This window comes from Ranitomeya imitator, chromosome 1 (assembly GCF_032444005.1).
Source record: "Ranitomeya imitator isolate aRanImi1 chromosome 1, aRanImi1.pri, whole genome shotgun sequence".
In the NCBI taxonomy this organism is placed as follows: Eukaryota; Metazoa; Chordata; class Amphibia; order Anura; family Dendrobatidae; genus Ranitomeya; species Ranitomeya imitator.
Window position 1 is genome coordinate 48,605,526 of NC_091282.1, and position 19,823 is coordinate 48,625,348.

A 19,823-nucleotide genomic window follows, 5' to 3' on the forward strand; every position below is an offset into this window, starting at 1 on the left:
CAAGAATATAACTACTATAATACTGCCCCTATGTACAAGAATATAACTACTATAATACTGCCCCTATGTACAAGAATATAACTACTATAATACTGCCCCTATGTACAAGAATATAACTACTATAATACTGTCCCCTATGTTAAGGAATATAACTACTATAATACTGCCCCTGTGTACAAGAATATAACTACTATAATTCTCCCCCTATGTACAAGAATATAACTACTATAATACTGCTCCTATGTACAAGAATATAACTACTATAATACTGCCCCTATGTACAAGAATATAACTACTATAATACTGCCCCTATGTACAAGAATATAACTACTATAATACTGCTCCTATATACAAGAATATAACTACTATAATACTGCTCCAATGTACAAGAATATAACTACTATAATACTGCCCCTATGTAAAAGAATATAACTCCTATAATACTGTCCCCTATGTTAAGGAATATGTACTCTATTCAGCTACTGTATTCTACCTTTCTATATATGTAATAGTCTTCTATAATTAGTTTCCTGTAAGCGTCACGTTAGGTTTTTTTTAGATCCTGTTATAATCCTGTGGTAAAGAATGGCTTTGGTTCAGCGTTCCCCCCATTCTGGTGCAGGCAGTTGTCATCCAACATCTGCCATTTATCTGTGGAGATTATTGTGTATCGTCATAGGACATTTACAAGGCTTCTGTCCACCCTGATAGAACATTAGAAGGACAAGATAACATTGTGGAGTCCTGTTAAAGGGGCTGGAGCAGTTAATGGGTTGACAAAAAAATTTATTTTATTGGATTTTCTTTAAATGGACCAAAAGCAATTAAAACACAATGAGGACAATTAATCAACTAATGAGTGCGTACAATCTGATTTGCATATAGCATAGAGTAACACACGTAGCCTCCAGGCTCACTGATTGGCTGCAAAGCTGTCAATGTGACGTCAGCGCTGCAGACAATACCAGACTGCGGTGGAGACTCAACACTGGACCTGGGGAGGGTGAGTACGGTACAGTTATGTTTTTATAAAACAAATTGCAACTGGCAGACAAAGATTTTCAGAAACTGGAAATCCTCTTTAAAGATAAGTGAATCGTTGCTAAATGAATTGAATGCGTTTAGAATTCCCCCAAATTTGCATATTATAGAATAGAATTCTAATTTTTGAGAATTAGATTTGCCCTATTCCAGCAAAAATTGTACAAAATGATAAAAAAAGTAATAGTCACGTAGTCCCTTCACCTGTCTCTGCCATTACAGCTCCTTGGCAGTTTTCCTCTAATTTAGGGTCCATTCAGGCGGGTCAGTTTTTTGGCATACGAGTGCTATCCATGCCTAGGATATTATATGGAGTGCAATCTATTTTTAATAGGAGACGATGGAGAAACATTTTTTTCCCATAAGAGAAAAAGCGATGAAACTTTAACCAAACTTTTATGATACTTTGATGAAAAAATCTGATCAAACTCTGATTAAAAAAGCTAAAGAAACTCGGCCCATTTTCTTGTGCGTGAAAATCACTGACGTCTAAATCAAGCCTTGCTAGTCCCTGATCTGGCACCGTCTCCCGTCCACTCTTCAGGAGACAGCGCTTGAGTCTGGGCCTAGTAAGGACCACCAGCAGCATGCAGTACCAAAGACAGGTGAGCTTGATTATTATAAATGTTTAAATTCTTCTTACCAGTCCATCCATTTACTGTATTATGCTTTGGGTTGGGAGTAGAGATGGGCGAACTTGAACAGTAAAGTTCGGCATCCGTACTGAACACCTATTGTTTGGGCACGGACACCGAACACAGACTTCATCAGGAAGTCCATGTTACTGCTCAGGTTCGGCTGCCCGAATACCTGGTGCTTGTCGCACTGTCATGTACATGACAGCGCGGCAAACACCGCTTCTGATCGTTGGTGAAATCATCCGCCGCCGGTCAGAGAGACGCGGTTAGCACGCTGTCAAAAGACAGCGTGATCGCTCAGCTGTGATCGGAGGTATAAAATTTACCTCCCGTCACTGGTGTCAGCTGATGGGACAACTGCTCCCATCATCCAACACCTGCTGCCACTAATTACAGCTAGAGCAGGAGTGGCTGATGGCAGTATTCATCAGCCGGCTCCTGCTTTGTAAATGAAATAAACCTCTGATCACAGTTGAGCACTCATGCTGTCTTCGGACAGCGTGGGAACTGCGGCTCTCTGGCCAGCGGGGATGATTTCACCGCCGATCAGAAGCGGTGTTTGCCGCGATGTCATGCACATGACAGCACAGCAAACACTGGATGTTCGGGCTCCAGATTCAAGTGAATGGGGTCTGGGTTCGGGTACAGGTACTGTTCTGGTACCCGAACCCAAACATTTTTAACTGTTCAGCCTAACCCAGCGGACCTGAACATCCAGGTGTCCGCCCATCTCTAGTTGGGTGACCTGAGAGTACAATAAACATCATTTCTTAACAATAATCAGGGCTCATTTGATTTGCATCCAATAAACTCAAAGCAAATCAAATTTCCTGGCCTGGGTTGGGAAAATCTGTAGGAATCTAATTTTGCCAGATTTTTCACACATCAATTGATGAGATAGATGGAGTTATATGGGTGGCACGGTGATTCAGTGGTTAACTCTGTTGCTTTGCCTCACTGGGGTGCAAAGAGTGATTGGCGAACCCGTGGATGGTCAGATGACAGTATGTGGTCCAGCACTGTGACTGGAGGTTAAAAGGTTGCTGTCGGTCATAGGCGTTGGCTGATGAGAGTACTACTTTCATCATCTTACATCTGCTCTCGCTAATTACAGCAAGAGCAGGCGAGGCTGATGAGAATATTCATCACCCAGCGCCTCTGCAATAAATACATAAAAAAAATGGTGTGGGTTCTCCTCTATTGTTGATAACCAGCGCAGGCAAAACTGACAGCTGCAGGCAGCAACCTCCAGCTGTCAGCTTTATATTGGCTAGTTATCAAAAATAGAAAGGTGCCCAAGCCATATTTTTTAATTATTTAAATAAATAATTAAAACAGCATGGGGTCCCCCCATTTTTGACAACCAGCCAAGCTAAAGCAGACAGCTGGTGTCTGGTATTCTCAGACTGGGAACCGACCATGGATATTTGCCCTCCCCAGCGTAAAAATAGCAGAAAGGTGAGTATAACTTGGCTTTTTTTATTTTTTTTGTGAATAAATGGGTAAAATAGGGTGGGGAGTTTTTATTTCAAAGGACTTTATTCAGGCTGTGTATTTTTTACAATCTGACTATGGGGTTAGTAATGGGGGCTTTTAGATGTCTCTATATTACAAACCCCTGGGTTGATGTCAGTGGCCATAAAAGAGCTGACATGAACCCTAAACTTATTACTCCTCTTGCCTTCATACCACGGCAAGTGGGAAGAGCCAGGCAAAGAGCCAGGATTGGCACATCTAATAAATGCGCCTTTTCTGGGACGGCTGTGGGCTGCATTTTTAGGCTGGGAATAGACAATATCCATGGCCCTCTTCCAGTCTGAGACTACCAGCCCCAGCTGTCTGCTTTAGCTTGGCTGGTTGTAAAAAAATGGGGGACTTCTCGAATTTTGATAACCAGCCAATGTAAATCTAACAGCTGGAGGTTGCAGCCCAAAATTGTCAGCTTTACCTGTGCTGGTTGTCAAAAATAGAGGAGAACCCACAACATTTTTACATTTATTTATTGCACAGGTACTGTCTGATGCAACCTTGCGTGCTCTCGCTGCCATCAGCGAGTGCAGGTGTGGATTGATGAGAGTAGTACTCTCATCAGCCAACGACTGTGACTGGCGGCAATCTTTTTCATGGAGGTCTGTGTTCGGAGTCCGTGAACGGACAACAGATGTTCGGTAGGGACCCCAAACTTTACTGTTCGGGTTCGCATTTCACTAGTTCTGTGTTCAAATCCTACCAAGGACAACATCTGAAAGGATTTGGAATGTTCTACCTGTGTTTGGGTGGGTTTCCTCCAGGTTTTCCAGTTTCATCCCACACTCCAAAGACACACGAATAGGGAATGTACAGTACAATGGGGACAGTGATGATAAAGTGCTGTGGAGTATGATGGCACCATATAAACAATGCAAAATGAAAATGAGTTATATGTAAGCCTTTAGTAACAGGGAATCACCCGGAGCGAGTTTCTAGTGGAACTCTCAAATGAAGCTTACTATTTGTTTCCTTAGGTATAATGTTCCCCCAATGAGAAGGTCCAATAGTTGGACTAAGGAAAGTATTCGTCACACTTCTTTGTAGAATGAGGAATGTTTGCGTATCCCATGAGACCAGAGAACAGCAGATCGTCCCGATGTATCACGGTCTGGTAGAATCTAGCCAACTTACTCTTTCCTCGTATCCCAACTCTCTCCTAGACGATATTACATTCTAGAGCTATTGACATGTCTGACATTTTCCTACAGACAAAACCCAGGATGAAGAATGTGCATCCACAGATAAAGCTCGGGCTTCAACCTTTAGGGTTCCAGTGACTCAGCAAAGCTAACTCAATTAAAAAATGTCATCTCTCAACGTGGTGTCGCCCGGGAAGGTCTTTATATCCTCCATTCATGGGTTGAGCAACTGTAGGAGATCAAAACCCTCTTCTTCTTCTTTTTTTTCATATGTAATGAAAATTTGGTGAAAGATGTCAGGTCTTAGATTAAAATCCGTAAAGGAAACAGAATAGGAAAAAAAAGGAAAGGATTTATGATCGGAAGCAAACAGTAATAAGTTTGGAGTGACATGGAGCATAGGTGATATTGGCATAGGTGACTCATATATGGTCGGTGTTGTAGAGACCGGGTCAGTTGTTGGTTGAGGTCAGTGAGTATCTAGTGTGAGGGAGGTGCTAGACTGATAAATCCTGACACCAGACCTTCCTTCTTCACTTATAAATGCTGCTCCGTAAGAGAGAGATACAAAAGAGCCAGGATTCGAGAGGAGACAGGAGACTTGGCAGCTCTCTGCTTGATTTCCTTGGACAGCATCCTTTCTATCTTCAGCACCTTAGACAGCTCCAGTCTCGGCTTCAGCACCTTAGACAGCTCCAATCTCAGCTTCAGCACCCTAAACAGCTCCAGTCTCAGCTTCTGCACCTTAGACAGCTCCAGTCTCAGCTTCTGCACCTTAGACAGCTCCAGTCTCAGCTTCAGCACCTTAGACAGCTCCAGTCTCATCTCCAGCACCCTAGACAGCTCCAGTCTCAGCTTCAGCACCGTAGACAGCTCCAAACTAAGCATCAACACCTTAGACAGCTCCAATCTCAGCTTCAGCACCTTAGACAGCTCCATCTCTGCTTCAGCACCCTAGACAGCTCCAATCTCATATCCAGCACCCTAGACAGCTCCAATCTCAGCTTCAGCACCTTAGACAGCTCCAATCTCAGCTTCAGCACCCTAGACAGCTCCAATCTCATCTCCAGCACCTTAGACAGCTCCAATCTCAGCTTCAGCACCTTAGACAGTACTAGTTCTCATTGTCAACACCTTGGACACCTTCCTTTATTATACAGAAAGCAATGGAAGGAGCGTTGATCTTCTGGAGATACCGCACCCTCTTCTCCCTCATACTTTGCACTTTGGTCCTCTTCAAAGTCCATTCCCAGGCAGCTCCTTCCCAGCAGCACCAGGACACAGCTCCTCTCTCTAAAATATACACCAGGGGCAGCCACTGGGCTGTAGGTAAGTGGATAAAAAAAATCTTATAATTTTTTTGGGAAATCTTTCTGGTAGACTGAGAAATGTTTTGCCTACTTTTCTTCTGGAAGCAAACTCTGACAATCATCCGAGACTGAGAATAAATCCTTAAAGAACACGATGCATTCCGATCTTAGATTCTTTGCAATTAGGAAAGTATTTATTTACAGGAACACGATGAATATCAGATTGATAGTATACGTTATAGGGGTGCAATACCAAACTTGTGTCTTGTGCTTTGTCCCACAAGCCTGGCCAGACCCGGGACATCACCGGAGAGAGTCATGTTTAATAAACAGATACATAGTAACACTCCTCTGTTTATTTTGCAAAATGTTACATAGTAGCAACATCCATAGGACAGATACAACTTCAATGATACTTTTAGATCCGAAACATACAGGGAGCAGCAACTTTGTTTTCCATTTCTTGACCATAGAAATAATGCCGGAACATGTGCGAGACGGCGCTATCATAGATGATCATTTTCCATTCATTTCCCGCATTTACTCATTTTTTACTCACTTTTCCTGTGAGTCTTTTAGTGCAGAAGAAATGCAGCATTTTACAGTAGCAGCAAATAAATGAGATTTCTAAAGTCTCATTCACATTGCGCATTTTTTTCCTTGATTTTTTTTAACCCTTTTAAAAAACGCAGCCTGTCACTTCTTTCATTGTTTTGTTTCCCATGTCACTGAATGCTTAAAAAAATGCATCAAAAACTCATCAAGAAAAGGCATCAAAAACATGTAGAATGTACGCAGCTATTTCTTCTTGCCAACACTCGTGGAAAAAAATGCTGCACAGAAGCACTGTGTGAACAGTAGTGTTTTTGCTGCGCCTTTTCAACATGTTTTTTCGTGCAGCATTTCACAAAAAAGGAGATCTCGAAAATCGTGTTTACATGGTGCACTTTTTTTTAAAGCTGTATTTTAAATAAAAACCCCAGCAGCTTGTAAATTCTTTTAGCTTTTTTTTCATCTGAATGGGTAAAAAATGCATAAAAAGCTCATAAAAAATGCATAAAAAACGTGTGAATTGTTCGCAGCTTCTTTTTTCACCCTAAAGATGATTTTCAAGTACAACTCTTAACATGAACATAAAGTCGCCGCCTGGCAGGAAGAACAACAACAGGCTGACGATCCCTGCAGAACACAGCGCAGACCATAGGGTGCTTTGCATGTGGTTGTGCTGATTCTTTAGATTTTAAGGGGTTAACTACCAAGAATCAAATGCAAAAGAGCAGAAGAATCGCAACGATCATGGAATAATTCATTCTATGGCATGAAAATGGAGAAAGCGCATAAACTTTGTAAGCAGTCACCTTTCCTGAATTTTTTTTTTATTCGGTACAAATAATTATTGATTTATTTAATTTTAATAAATGTAGTAATAATAATAATAATAGTAATAATAATAATCTCGATTACTTTATTAATTCAGATAAGTGGCATTTGTATTCTTAAGATGCTTTTTTTCCTCAAAAAATTGTATCACATCGTTAATTCCAGTGCTGCCATATACACACAATAGATGATAAATAATGATATATATAAATACATGCGTAGAATAGAATTGGCTAAAAATGTAACTAATTAAAATATTTTTTTTTCAGTTTAGAAAACAGTGAAAACTTTCTGGTAAATAATTACTGCGTTCCTGAAAAAAAGAAAAAAAAATTAAATAGCTTTACAGTAGATGTCATTTGTCTATTAACTGGCAAAAACTGTTGTTTTCTGAACGAACTAATCAGAATATTTTGTTTTAATTAATTAGTCCAATAAGGTTCAAACGTTCAGTATTTTATATCACTATTTGTGATCCCAAATCTGGAGGAGAAGACTAATAGAAAGACGTCACCACTTCTGCATTTATCACCCAGTCCTGGCTTTGGCTTACAGATACTGATGTAAAATACTGACCAAATACTGAAGGGCCGACTGTGACTGTGTACAGCCTCAGTGTGTGCTTAGAATAGACCTGGACTGGAACAAAGAAGAGCAGCAGTGAGATTACATCACTTCAGTCATCTGACATTACCTACTGAGATATAAGAATGTAAATGACATCATGGACCACTGCTAATACTTAAGCCTTTCAGACTTAATTTTTCAAGCCTTGAAAAAGGCTCAGTGAGCCGAAACGTCGCACAGTGATGTGGGTCGATTAAATCTCCATCTTTTTTCACCTGAAAACTTTGGGAGTGCTGCCTTCTTTTTCGTATTTGGTATCTATTATCTATATATCTATTATCTATCTATCATCTATCTATCTATTATCTATCTATCTATTATCTATCTATCTATCTATTATCTATCTATCATCTATCTATCTATTATCTATATATCTATTATCTATCTATTACCTATCATCTATCTATTATCTATCTATTATCTATTACCTATCATCTATCTATTATCTATCTATTATCTATCATCTATCTATCTATTATCTATCTATTACCTATCTATCATCTATCTATTATCTATCTATCTATTATCTATCTATCTATCTATCTATTATCTATCTATTACCTATCATCTATCCATTATCTATCTATTATCTATCATCTATCTATCTATCTATTACCTATCTATCATCTATCTATTATCTATCAGCTATCTATTATCTATCATCTATCTATCAATCTATCATCTATCTATCTATTATCTATCTATTACCTATCATCTATCTATTATCTATCTATTATCTATCTATCATCTATCTATTATGTATTTATCTATCATCTATCTATTATCTATCTATCTATCTATTATCTATCAGATATCTATTATCTATCTATCTATTATATATCTATCTATCTATCATCTATCTATCTATTATCTATCTACTGTATCTATTATCTATCTATTATCTCTCTATCATCTATATATCTATTATCTATGTATTATCTATTATCTATCTATTATCTATTTATTTATCTATCTATCTATCTATTTATCTATCTATCTATCTATCATCTATCTATTATCTATCTATCTATTATCTATTATCTCTCTATCATCTATCTATCTATTATCTATCTATCTATTATCTCTCTATCTATTATCTCTCTATCATCTATCTATCTATTATCTATCTATCTATCTATCTATCTATCTATCTATCTATCTATCTATCTATCTATCTATCTATCTATCTATCTATCTATCTATCCTCTATCTCTCCACAAGGAGTAGAGGGACATATTACCTAATAGACTATAGAGGAACGCTCCCCTCCTCCCTGTTGTCCTCTCTGATTAGCCTACACTACCTATCTGTGTCTTTAGGTTGAGTTCACGCTCACGCTGCATACAAAACTCACCACGATCGCACCGTGTGAACGCAGCCGCAGCCTGTGACCATCAGGCTCCCATTCACTAACAGCAAGCAGAGATTTTGCTGATGCACAATGTGCAAGATGACGTTTTACATTCCTTTCATTGGGTTAAACACATCTTTACTATTTTATGTTCTTTTGTTCTAATATATTTTTTACTTAAAGGGATTATACAGGATTAAAAAAAAAAAAACATGGCTGCTTTCTTTTAGAAACAGCGCCACTCCTGACCATGGGTTGTGTGTGATATTGCAGCTCAGCTCCATTCACTTTAATGGGGCTATGTTGCAATAACAGACGCAATCCACAGTCAGGGGTGGCGCTGTTTTTTGAAGAAAAGCAGCCATGTTTTTCTAATATGTTTTTAAAGCATAATATATAATTTTTTTAATGGATGTTCAGTTCTGATCATCCAGGTTGGACTCGGTTTTCCATAGATGGCTCCGTTTTCTGGTCCCCCATGATTGTGGCGCTTGTGTAGACGCTACCTATGTAGACGCTACCTATGTAGACGCTACCTATGAAGATGCTACCTATGTAGACGCTACCTATGAAGACGCTACCTATGTAGACGCTACCTATGAAGACGCTACCTATGTAGACGCTACCTATGAAGACGCTACCTATGTCTTGTGTAGACGCTACCTATGAAGAGCCGTCTTCTTCTTCACCGTCCGGTCAACGCTTTGCTTGTGATCACACACAATAATTGACATGAGACATAAAAGAGCAGAAAACAATGGCGATTTTCGTCTTCCACCGATCGTGGCGTCACTTTCTTCTGATTTTTCATTTTTTTCAGGCCATTTAATGGGTAAGAAGAGTATAGAGGAATATCCGTATATGTATGACGGAGGGGACCGGACCGCGGCCGCTGGGTTTATGGATGGAGATAAGTCAGTGGAAGGATCGCAGCAATGGAAAGATGCTCTCCTCAGTTTACTGAACATGCTGGAGACCAGTGACATCAGAAATTCCCAGTCCATGAGAGACACAAAGTCATATAACAGGAAATTCTGGGACTCCGAGGACAACAATAACTACAAAGAGGTGAGAAAGTGATTACAAAACTGACCTTTTCAGAGTGGTTTCCTTTGCTATTTTATAATTAATAAATTAGATAAACATAGTTACCGTACTTTTTTTTTTTTTTTACAGAAATAGCGCCCATCTCCCCCCCCCCCCCCCCCCCCGACTGTAGGCAGTGTCTGGTATTACAACTCTGCCCCATTGAAGAGAATGGAAATGAGCTGCAATGCCATTTACAACCCATGGTCTGGGGTGGCGCTGTTTCTGAAAGAAAGCAGCCATTCTCTTCTAATTCTGGATAAGTCTTTTAATATAGGCCATCTATATCAGATTGGGGGAATTTCGGACTCCTTGTATCCTGAAATCAGTAGCTTATTAAAAGGCATGTTCTAGGGACTGTCACTCTCTACAGCTCAGGAGTCTGAACTGCGACAACAGTTACAGCTGGAGCTCTGAAACCCCCGCAATCAGCTGAAAATATTTACCAAAACCCCTTTAATTTATGAAAGCGTCAGGGAGGGGTTATCTGACCACTATTATGAGGTCCACATACTTTTTCTAACAGGAGAAGTTAAATATGAAGCAACAATAGTCTTGATCATAAATATATATATTTTTTACCGTTTTATGTATACATCTCCTATGCACACCTATGCGTCCCCATGGTTCCAGTCTACAAAACAAATCCAGTATGTAATCAGATTCTGTAGCTATGTGTTACTCCATTCCCTCTGATCCTCTATATGTGGTCTATAGAAGATGGAGTGAAGTAATGCAAGTTTTATAGTCTCAACCGTTGAGATCATTCTCAAAGCCTTTGGTCAGTGTGAGCAGTACGGACTGGAGGCGATGGTGCAGTGGAACTGGACTTGACGGAAAGCATGTGGATTAGATAGGACTAGTAAAGCAGGCCATGCAGCACAGCAGATGGGCAAGTGAGCTGAAAGCACTAGATGCCAGTGAGCCAAAGGTGCAAATAGTAAAGGAACAGAAGACAAGTGTAGTCAATTGGTATCTTGATTACAGAGGTGCAGTTACACACAGGGATAGCAGAGATGCATAGGTAAACTGTCATATAGCTAGCAGAAGTGTGGCTACAGATAGAAATAGTAGAGATGTATGGGCAATCTGGAACCTTGCTTACGGAAGCACAGTTATACACCAGAATTGCAGAGATTCATAGGCAAACTTATAACTCGCTTGCAGAAATGTAGTTAATTGTATGATACCTTGATAGCAGAGGCAAAGGTGCGAACAGTAGAGAGGAGCTGGTAATCTGTCATCTTTATACCTTGATAGCAGAGGCAAAGGTGAGAATAGTAGAGAGGAGCTGGTAATCTGTAATCTTTATACCTTGATAGCAGAGGCAAAGGTGAGAATAGTAGATAGGAGCTGGTAATCTGTAATCTTTATACCTTGATAGCAGAGACAAAGGTGACAACAGTAGAGAGGAGCTGGTAATCTGTCACCTTTATATCTTGATAACAGAGACAAAGGTGACAACAGTAGAGAGGAGCTGGTAATCTGTCATCTTTATACCTTGATAACAGAGACAAAGGTGACAACAGTAGAGAGGAGCTGGTAATCTGTCACCTTTATACCTTGATAGCAGAGACAAAGGTGAGAGTAGTAGAGAGGAGCTGGTAATCTGTCATCTTTATACCTTGATAGTAGAGACAAAGGTGAGAACCGTAGAGAGGAGCTGGTAATCTGTCATCTTTATACCTTGATAGCAGAGACAAAGATGAGAGTAGTAGAGAGGAACTGGTAACCAGTAATCTTTATACCTTGATAGCAGAGACAAAGGTGAGAATAGTAGAGAGGAGCTGGTAATCTGTAATCTTTATACCTTGATAGCAGAGACAAAGGTGAGAATAGTAGAGAGGAGCTGGTAATCTTTAATCTTTATACCTTGATAACAGAGACAAAGATGAGAGTAGTAGAGAGGAGCTGGTAACCAGTAATCATTATACCTTGATAGCAGAGACAAAGGTGAGAGTAGTAGAGAGGAGCTGGTAATCTGTAATCTTTATACCTTGATAGTAGAGACAAAGGTGAGAACCGTAGAGAGGAGCTGGTAATCTGTCATCGTTATATTTTGATAGCAGAGACAAAGGTGAGAATAGTAGAGAGGAGCTGGTAATCTGTCATCTTTATACCTTGATAGCAGAGACAATGGTGAGAATCCTAGAGAGGAGCTGGTAATCTGTAATCTTTATACCTTGATAGCAGAGACAAAGGTGAGAATAGTAGAGAGGAGATGGTAATCTGTAATCTTTATACCATGATAGCAGAGACAAAGGTGAGAATAGTAGAGAGGAGCTGGTAATCTGTAATCTTTATACTTTGATAGCAGAGACAAAGGTGAGAATAGTAGAGAGGAGCTGGTAATCTGTTAACCTTATGCCTTGATAGCAGAGACAAGGTGAGAATAGTAGAGAGGAGCTGGTAATCTGTAATCTTTATATCTTGATAACAGAGACAAAGGTGAGAATAGTAGAGAGGAGCTGGTAATCTGTAATCTTTATCCCTTGATAGCAGAGACAAAGGTGAGAATAGTAGAGAGAAGCTGGTAATCTGTAATCTTTATACCTTGATAGCAGAGACAAAGGTGAGAATAGGAGAGAGAAGCTGGTAACCTGTAAGCTTTATACCTTGATAGCAGAGACAAAGGTGAGAATAGTAGAGAGGAGCTGGTAATCTGTAATCTTTATACCTTGATAGCAGAGACAAAGGTGAGAATAGTAGAGATAAGATGGTAATCTGTAATCTTTATACCTTGATAGCAGAGACAAAGGTGAGAATAGTAGAGAGAAGCTGGTAACCCGTAAGCTTTATACCTTGATAGCAGAGACAAAGGTGAGAGTAGTAGAGAGGAGCTGGTAATCTGTAATCTTTATATCTTGATAGCAGAGACAAAGGTGAGAATAGTAGAGAGAAGCTGGTAACCTGTAATCTTTATACCTTGATAGTAGAGACAAAGGTGAGAATAGTAGTGAGAAGCTGGTAATCTGTAATCTTTATACCTTGATAGTAGAGGTAAAGGTGAGAATAGTAGAGAGGAGCTGGTAATCTGTAATCTTTATACCTTGATAGCAGAGACAAAGGTGAGAATAGTAGAGAGGAGCTGGTAATCTGTAATCTTTATACTTTGATAGCAGAGACAAAGGTGAGAGTAGTAGAGAGGAGCTGGTAACCTGTAAGCTTTATACCTTGATAGCAGAGACAAAGGTGAGAGTAGTAGAGAGGAGCTGGTAATCTGTTATCCTTATGCCTTGATAGCAGAGACGAGGTGAGAATAGTAGAGAGGAGCTGGTAATCTGTAATCTTTATATCTTGATAACAGAGACAAAGGTTAGAATAGTAGAGAGGAGCTGGTAATCTGTATTCTTTATACCTTGATAGCAGAGACAAAGGTGAGAATAGTAGAGAGGAGCTGGTAACCTGTAATCTTTGTGCCTTGATAGCAGAGACAAAGGTGAGAATAGTAGAGAGGAGCTGGTAACCTGTAATCTTTGTGCCTTGATAGCAGAGACAAAGGTGAGAATAGTAGAGAGGAGCTGGTAACCTGTAATCTTTGTGCCTTGATAGCAGAGACAAAGGTGAGAATAGTAGAGAGAAGCTGGTAACCTGTAATCTTTATACCTTGATAGTAGAGGCAAAGGTGAGAATAGTAAAGAGGAGCTGGTAATCTGTAATCTTTATACCTTGATAGCAGAGACAAAGGTGAGAGTAGTAGAGAGGAGCTGGTAATCTGTAATCTTTATACCTTGATAGATGAGACAAAGGTGAGAATAGTTGAGAGGAGCTGGTAACCTGTATGCTTTATACCTTGATAGCAATGACAAAGGTGAGAGAAGTAGAGAGGAGCTGGTAATCTGTTATCCTTATGCCTTGATAGCAGAGACAAGGTGAGAATAGTAGAGAGGAGCTGGTAATCTGTAATCTTTATATCTTGATAGCAGAGACAAAGGTGAGAATAGTAGAGAGGAGCTGGTAATCTGTCATCTTGATACCTTGATAGCAGAGACAAAGGTGAGAATAGTAGATAGGAGCTGGTAATCTGTAATCTTTATGCCTTGATAGCAGAGACAAAGGTGAGAATAGTAGAGAGGAGCTGGTAATCTGTAATCTTTATACCTTGATAGCAGAGACAAAGGTGAGAATAGTAGAGAGGAGCTGTAATCTATAATCTTTGTACCTTGATAGCAGAGACAAAGGTGAGAATAGTAGAGAGGAGCTGTAATCTATAATCTTTGTACCTTGATAGCAGAGACAAAGGTGAGAATAGTAGAGAGGAGCTGGTAATCTGTAATCTTTATACCTTGATAGCAGAGACAAAGGTGAGAATAGTAGAGAGGAGCTGGTAATCTGTAATCTTTATACCTTGATAGCAGAGACAAAGGTGAGAATAGTAGAGAGGAGCTGGTAATCTGTCATCTTTATACCTTGATAGCAGAGACAATGGTGAGAATCCTAGAGAGGAGCTGGTAATCTGTAATCTTTATACCTTGATAGCAGAGACAAAGGTGAGAATAGTAGAGAGGAGATGGTAATCTGTAATCTTTATACCATGATAGCAGAGACAAAGGTGAGAATAGTAGAGAGGAGCTGGTAATCTGTAATCTTTATACTTTGATAGCAGAGACAAAGGTGAGAATAGTAGAGAGGAGCTGGTAATCTGTTAACCTTATGCCTTGATAGCAGAGACAAGGTGAGAATAGTAGAGAGGAGCTGGTAATCTGTAATCTTTATATCTTGATAACAGAGACAAAGGTGAGAATAGTAGAGAGGAGCTGGTAATCTGTAATCTTTATCCCTTGATAGCAGAGACAAAGGTGAGAATAGTAGAGAGAAGCTGGTAATCTGTAATCTTTATACCTTGATAGCAGAGACAAAGGTGAGAATAGGAGAGAGAAGCTGGTAACTTGTAAGCTTTATACCTTGATAGCAGAGACAAAGGTGAGAATAGTAAAGAGGAGCTGGTAATCTGTAATCTTTATACCTTGATAGCAGAGACAAAGGTGAGAATAGTAGAGATAAGATGGTAATCTGTAATCTTTATACCTTGATAGCAGAGACAAAGGTGAGAATAGTAGAGAGAAGCTGGTAACCCGTAAGCTTTATACCTTGATAGCAGAGACAAAGGTGAGAGTAGTAGAGAGGAGCTGGTAATCTGTAATCTTTATATCTTGATAGCAGAGACAAAGGTGAGAATAGTAGAGAGAAGCTGGTAACCTGTAATCTTTATACCTTGATAGTAGAGACAAAGGTGAGAATAGTAGTGAGAAGCTGGTAATCTGTAATCTTTATACCTTGATAGTAGAGGTAAAGGTGAGAATAGTAGAGAGGAGCTGGTAATCTGTAATCTTTATACCTTGATAGCAGAGACAAAGGTGAGAATAGTAGAGAGGAGCTGGTAATCTGTAATCTTTATACTTTGATAGCAGAGACAAAGGTGAGAGTAGTAGAGAGGAGCTGGTAACCTGTAAGCTTTATACCTTGATAGCAGAGACAAAGGTGAGAGTAGTAGAGAGGAGCTGGTAATCTGTTATCCTTATGCCTTGATAGCAGAGACGAGGTGAGAATAGTAGAGAGGAGCTGGTAATCTGTAATCTTTATATCTTGATAACAGAGACAAAGGTTAGAATAGGAGAGAGGAGCTGGTAATCTGTATTCTTTATACCTTGATAGCAGAGACAAAGGTGAGAATAGTAGAGAGGAGCTGGTAACCTGTAATCTTTGTGCCTTGATAGCAGAGACAAAGGTGAGAATAGTAGAGAGGAGCTGGTAACCTGTAATCTTTGTGCCTTGATAGCAGAGACAAAGGTGAGAATAGTAGAGAGGAGCTGGTAACCTGTAATCTTTGTGCCTTGATAGCAGAGACAAAGGTGAGAATAGTAGAGAGAAGCTGGTAACCTGTAATCTTTATACCTTGATAGTAGAGGCAAAGGTGAGAATAGTAAAGAGGAGCTGGTAATCTGTAATCTTTATACCTTGATAGCAGAGACAAAGGTGAGAGTAGTAGAGAGGAGCTGGTAATCTGTAATCTTTATACCTTGATAGATGAGACAAAGGTGAGAATAGTTGAGAGGAGCTGGTAACCTGTATGCTTTATACCTTGATAGCAATGACAAAGGTGAGAGAAGTAGAGAGGAGCTGGTAATCTGTTATCCTTATGCCTTGATAGCAGAGACAAGGTGAGAATAGTAGAGAGGAGCTGGTAATCTGTAATCTTTATATCTTGATAGCAGAGACAAAGGTGAGAATAGTAGAGAGGAGCTGGTAATCTGTCATCTTGATACCTTGATAGCAGAGACAAAGGTGAGAATAGTAGATAGGAGCTGGTAATCTGTAATCTTTATGCCTTGATAGCAGAGACAAAGGTGAGAATAGTAGAGAGGAGCTGGTAATCTGTAATCTTTATACCTTGATAGCAGAGACAAAGGTGAGAATAGTAGAGAGGAGCTGTAATCTATAATCTTTGTACCTTGATAGCAGAGACAAAGGTGAGAATAGTAGAGAGGAGCTGTAATCTATAATCTTTGTACCTTGATAGCAGAGACAAAGGTGAGAATAGTAGAGAGGAGCTGGTAATCTGTAATCTTTATACCTTGATAGCAGAGACAAAGGTGAGAATAGTAGAGAGGAGCTGGTAATCTGTAATCTTTATACCTTGATAGCAGAGACAAAGGTGAGAATAGTAGAGAGGAGCTGTAATCTATAATCTTTGTACCTTGATAGCAGAGACAAAGGTGAGAATAGTAGAGAGGAGCTGGTAACCTGTAATCTTTGTGCCTTGATAGCAGAGACAAAACTGAGAATAGTAGAGAGGAGCTGGTAATCTGTAATCTTTATAGCTGAGACAAGTTTGTTTACGTATTCCTTGACACAGCAGAGCCGAGATGCAATAGCACCAGGATGAAGTGGACAGAGGCTGGAAATAGAAGCTTGTTTGTGGATTGCAGACAGGAATGGCTGGGAAGATAATTAGACACCTGGCTGGAACAGATTCATGTGGAAGATGAGACAAAATCCTGGAAAAGTATGTGGCAGCAAGATGCTCTACTTCCTGAATACTCAGGCAGCACAAAGCTGCATGAGCAAGCATTAAAGGGCCTTGGGTGATGACAGCAGAGGTGCTTACTCTAGTAAGGGAGTGCAGACTAGTACAAGAGGGAGCCAGCCATAAGGGAAGGAAGCAAAGCCCGGCGTTGGAGTCGGGACAGGCAAGTCTGCAGGCCAGATTGCAAATAGAGTTTGCTTGTAGTCTGCACCCATGATATGATGTATCGTACTATACAACACCAGGCACTACCTGGAGCAAGGGCATGCCTTTGTTTTATTGTCATACTTCCCCTGTAACTTCAGGAATTTACACAAATCTTTCTTAAAATGTAAGAATGTCTGACTGGTCAGGATACAAGGCTTAGACTTTCTGAGGACTGAGCCATCCACCAATATGTCATATAGAATCAATTCCCTATAACTGTGCTATAAATGCAATTAATACATATACTGTAAGTACAATAGACATTATTGCAGCATGTTCAATCTGCTGTGTTATGCACTGCCTCTATGTACTGCACAGACTTGTCTAGGTTCCACTAGAGGTAGCATTACAAAATTATGCAAAAACTCATCAAGACATAGTGGTAAAGCTGCAAAAGCAAAGAAAATTTACAAATCATGTGCCTTCTATGTATTGAAGGAAGATTGGGGTATATATATTATTAGATGTTAAATAGATGGGGGTTCTGAGTATTGGGACCCAATAATCCTTAAGTCCTCATTACCTCCCCAATCAATAATGGGGGGACATGTATGGAGTTTGATCATAGCCTGCTTCATGCAGTTCCATGGCAGATCCCCATCGATACCCATTTATCACCTGTTACATTAGCTAGCTATGAATATTTACGAAGATATCCCCTTTGAATTAATTACATTAATTTGTTTTAAAAACTAAATATGTATGAAAGAAGGATAAAGCAAACCATGGCTGAATTTAGTACATAAATAGGTAAAATGATAAAATTAAGGCAGCAGGACACTACCACTAGGGGGAGCTCTCGGCACATGGACTCGTGTCAGCTTATATTATTTTATATGTGGTGAGCTCCCCCTAGTGGTGGAGGCCAGGAAAGAAAACCCCAGCTCCACTCTTGGTATGTGATCTGTGGTTGGGGCAGCGCTGCTCATAGCTGTTAATGTCATTCCAGGTGTTGGATTACCTCTACCAGATGATGAAGGAAAATGCACAGAGCTGAAAGGATGGAGGGAAAGGAGCAGTTTGCACCACGGAGAAGATTTGTCCCACATTTGATTGTACCTGATGCCTGATATGTTATTTCTGTAAATGATACTTTGTGTACATGGTGCGTTTCCTAGTGATAATCCTACGACCCCATGTTTCCAGAGCACGGACTTACTTGCCTGATGTATAAACATCAGTCTAGGAAGGGTCTTCCAGTGACATAATTATATTTTAGCACGGCTGACAAATTCATCTCTTTAGTTTGTAGACACAGAATATTTTGACATTCACAATAAAAAGTTCAAATAAAATTATTGTGCTGCCTGTTGTATTTTATATGTATATATATATTGTGCTGTATGTTATATTATATATTGTGCTGCATGTTGTGTTATATGTTGTGCCGCCTGTGTTGTTATATATTGTGCTGCCTGTTGTATTATACATTGTGCCTCTTGTTGTATTATATATTGTGCCGCCTGTTGTATTTTATATATATATATATATATATATGTATATATATATATATATATATATATATATATATATATATATATATATTGTACTGTATGTTGTATTATATTTTGTGCTGCATGTTGTGTTATATGTTGTGCCGCCTGTTGTATTATATATTGTGCTGTATGTTATATTATATATTGTGCCGCCTGTGGTGTTATATATTGTGCCGCCTGTTGTATTATATATTGTGCTGTGTTATGGCTGGCAATCAGGCAACACAGCGTGCAGTAATCAGCGCACATACAGAGATCTGGCAATAACCAAAAACAATAGGACGAGCTCTGAGACGTGGAATCTCTGTAGACTGCAGTACCTGATCTATCCTCACACAACTATAAGCAGCAGTGGATTGCGCCTATAACTACCTATGCAACTCGGCACTGCCTGAGGAGCTGACTAGCCTGAAGATAGAAATACAAGCCTGACTTACCTCAGAGAAATACCCCAAAGGAATAGGCAGCCCCCCACATATAATGACTGTTAGCAAGATGAAAAGACAAACGTAGGAATGAAATAGATTCAGCAAAGTGAGGCCCGATATTCTAGACAGAGCGAGGATAGCAAAGAGAACTATGCAGTCTACAAAAAACCCTAAAACGAAAACCACGCAAAGGGGCAAAAAGACCCACCGTGCCGAACTAACAGCACGGCGGTGCACCCCTCTGCTTCTCAGAGCTTCCAGCAAAAGACAATAGCAAGCTGGACAGAAAAAAACAGAAAACAAACTAGAAGCACTTATCTAGCAGAGCAGCAGGCCCAAGGAAAGATGCAGTAGCTCAGATCCAACACTGGAACATTGACAAGGAGCAAGGAAGACAGACTCAGGTGGAGCTAAATAGCAAGGCAGCCAACGAGCTCACCAAAACACCTGAGGGAGGAAGCCCAGAGACTGCAATACCACTTGTGACCACAGAAGTGAACTCAGCCACAGAATTCACAACAGTACCCCCCCCTTGAGGAGGGGTCACCGAACCCTCACCAGAA

General features: G+C 39.8%; 1 protein-coding gene across 1 annotated transcript; it reads left to right on the top strand.

The window, feature by feature from the left end:
* Positions 1-4,916: 4,916 nt before the first annotated feature.
* Positions 4,917-18,631, top strand: GRP (gastrin releasing peptide). The gene is made up of 3 exons (XM_069746164.1): positions 4,917-5,677; positions 9,837-10,084; positions 18,286-18,631. The coding sequence occupies exons 1-3, from the start codon at positions 5,515-5,517 to the stop codon at positions 18,331-18,333; spliced, it is 459 nt and encodes a 152-aa protein (XP_069602265.1). The 5' UTR covers positions 4,917-5,514; the 3' UTR covers positions 18,334-18,631.
* Positions 18,632-19,823: the final 1,192 nt, after the last annotated feature.

Coding starts and splice junctions, on each gene's coding strand:
- GRP (XM_069746164.1), top strand. CDS start 5,515: ATGGAAGGAGCGTTGATCTTCTGGAGATACCGCACCCTCTTCTCCCTC. Junction 5,678..9,836: donor GGGCAGCCACTGGGCTGTAG/GTAAGTGGATAA, acceptor CATTTTTTTCAG/GCCATTTAATGGGTAAGAAG. Junction 10,085..18,285: donor ACAACAATAACTACAAAGAG/GTGAGAAAGTGA, acceptor ATGTCATTCCAG/GTGTTGGATTACCTCTACCA.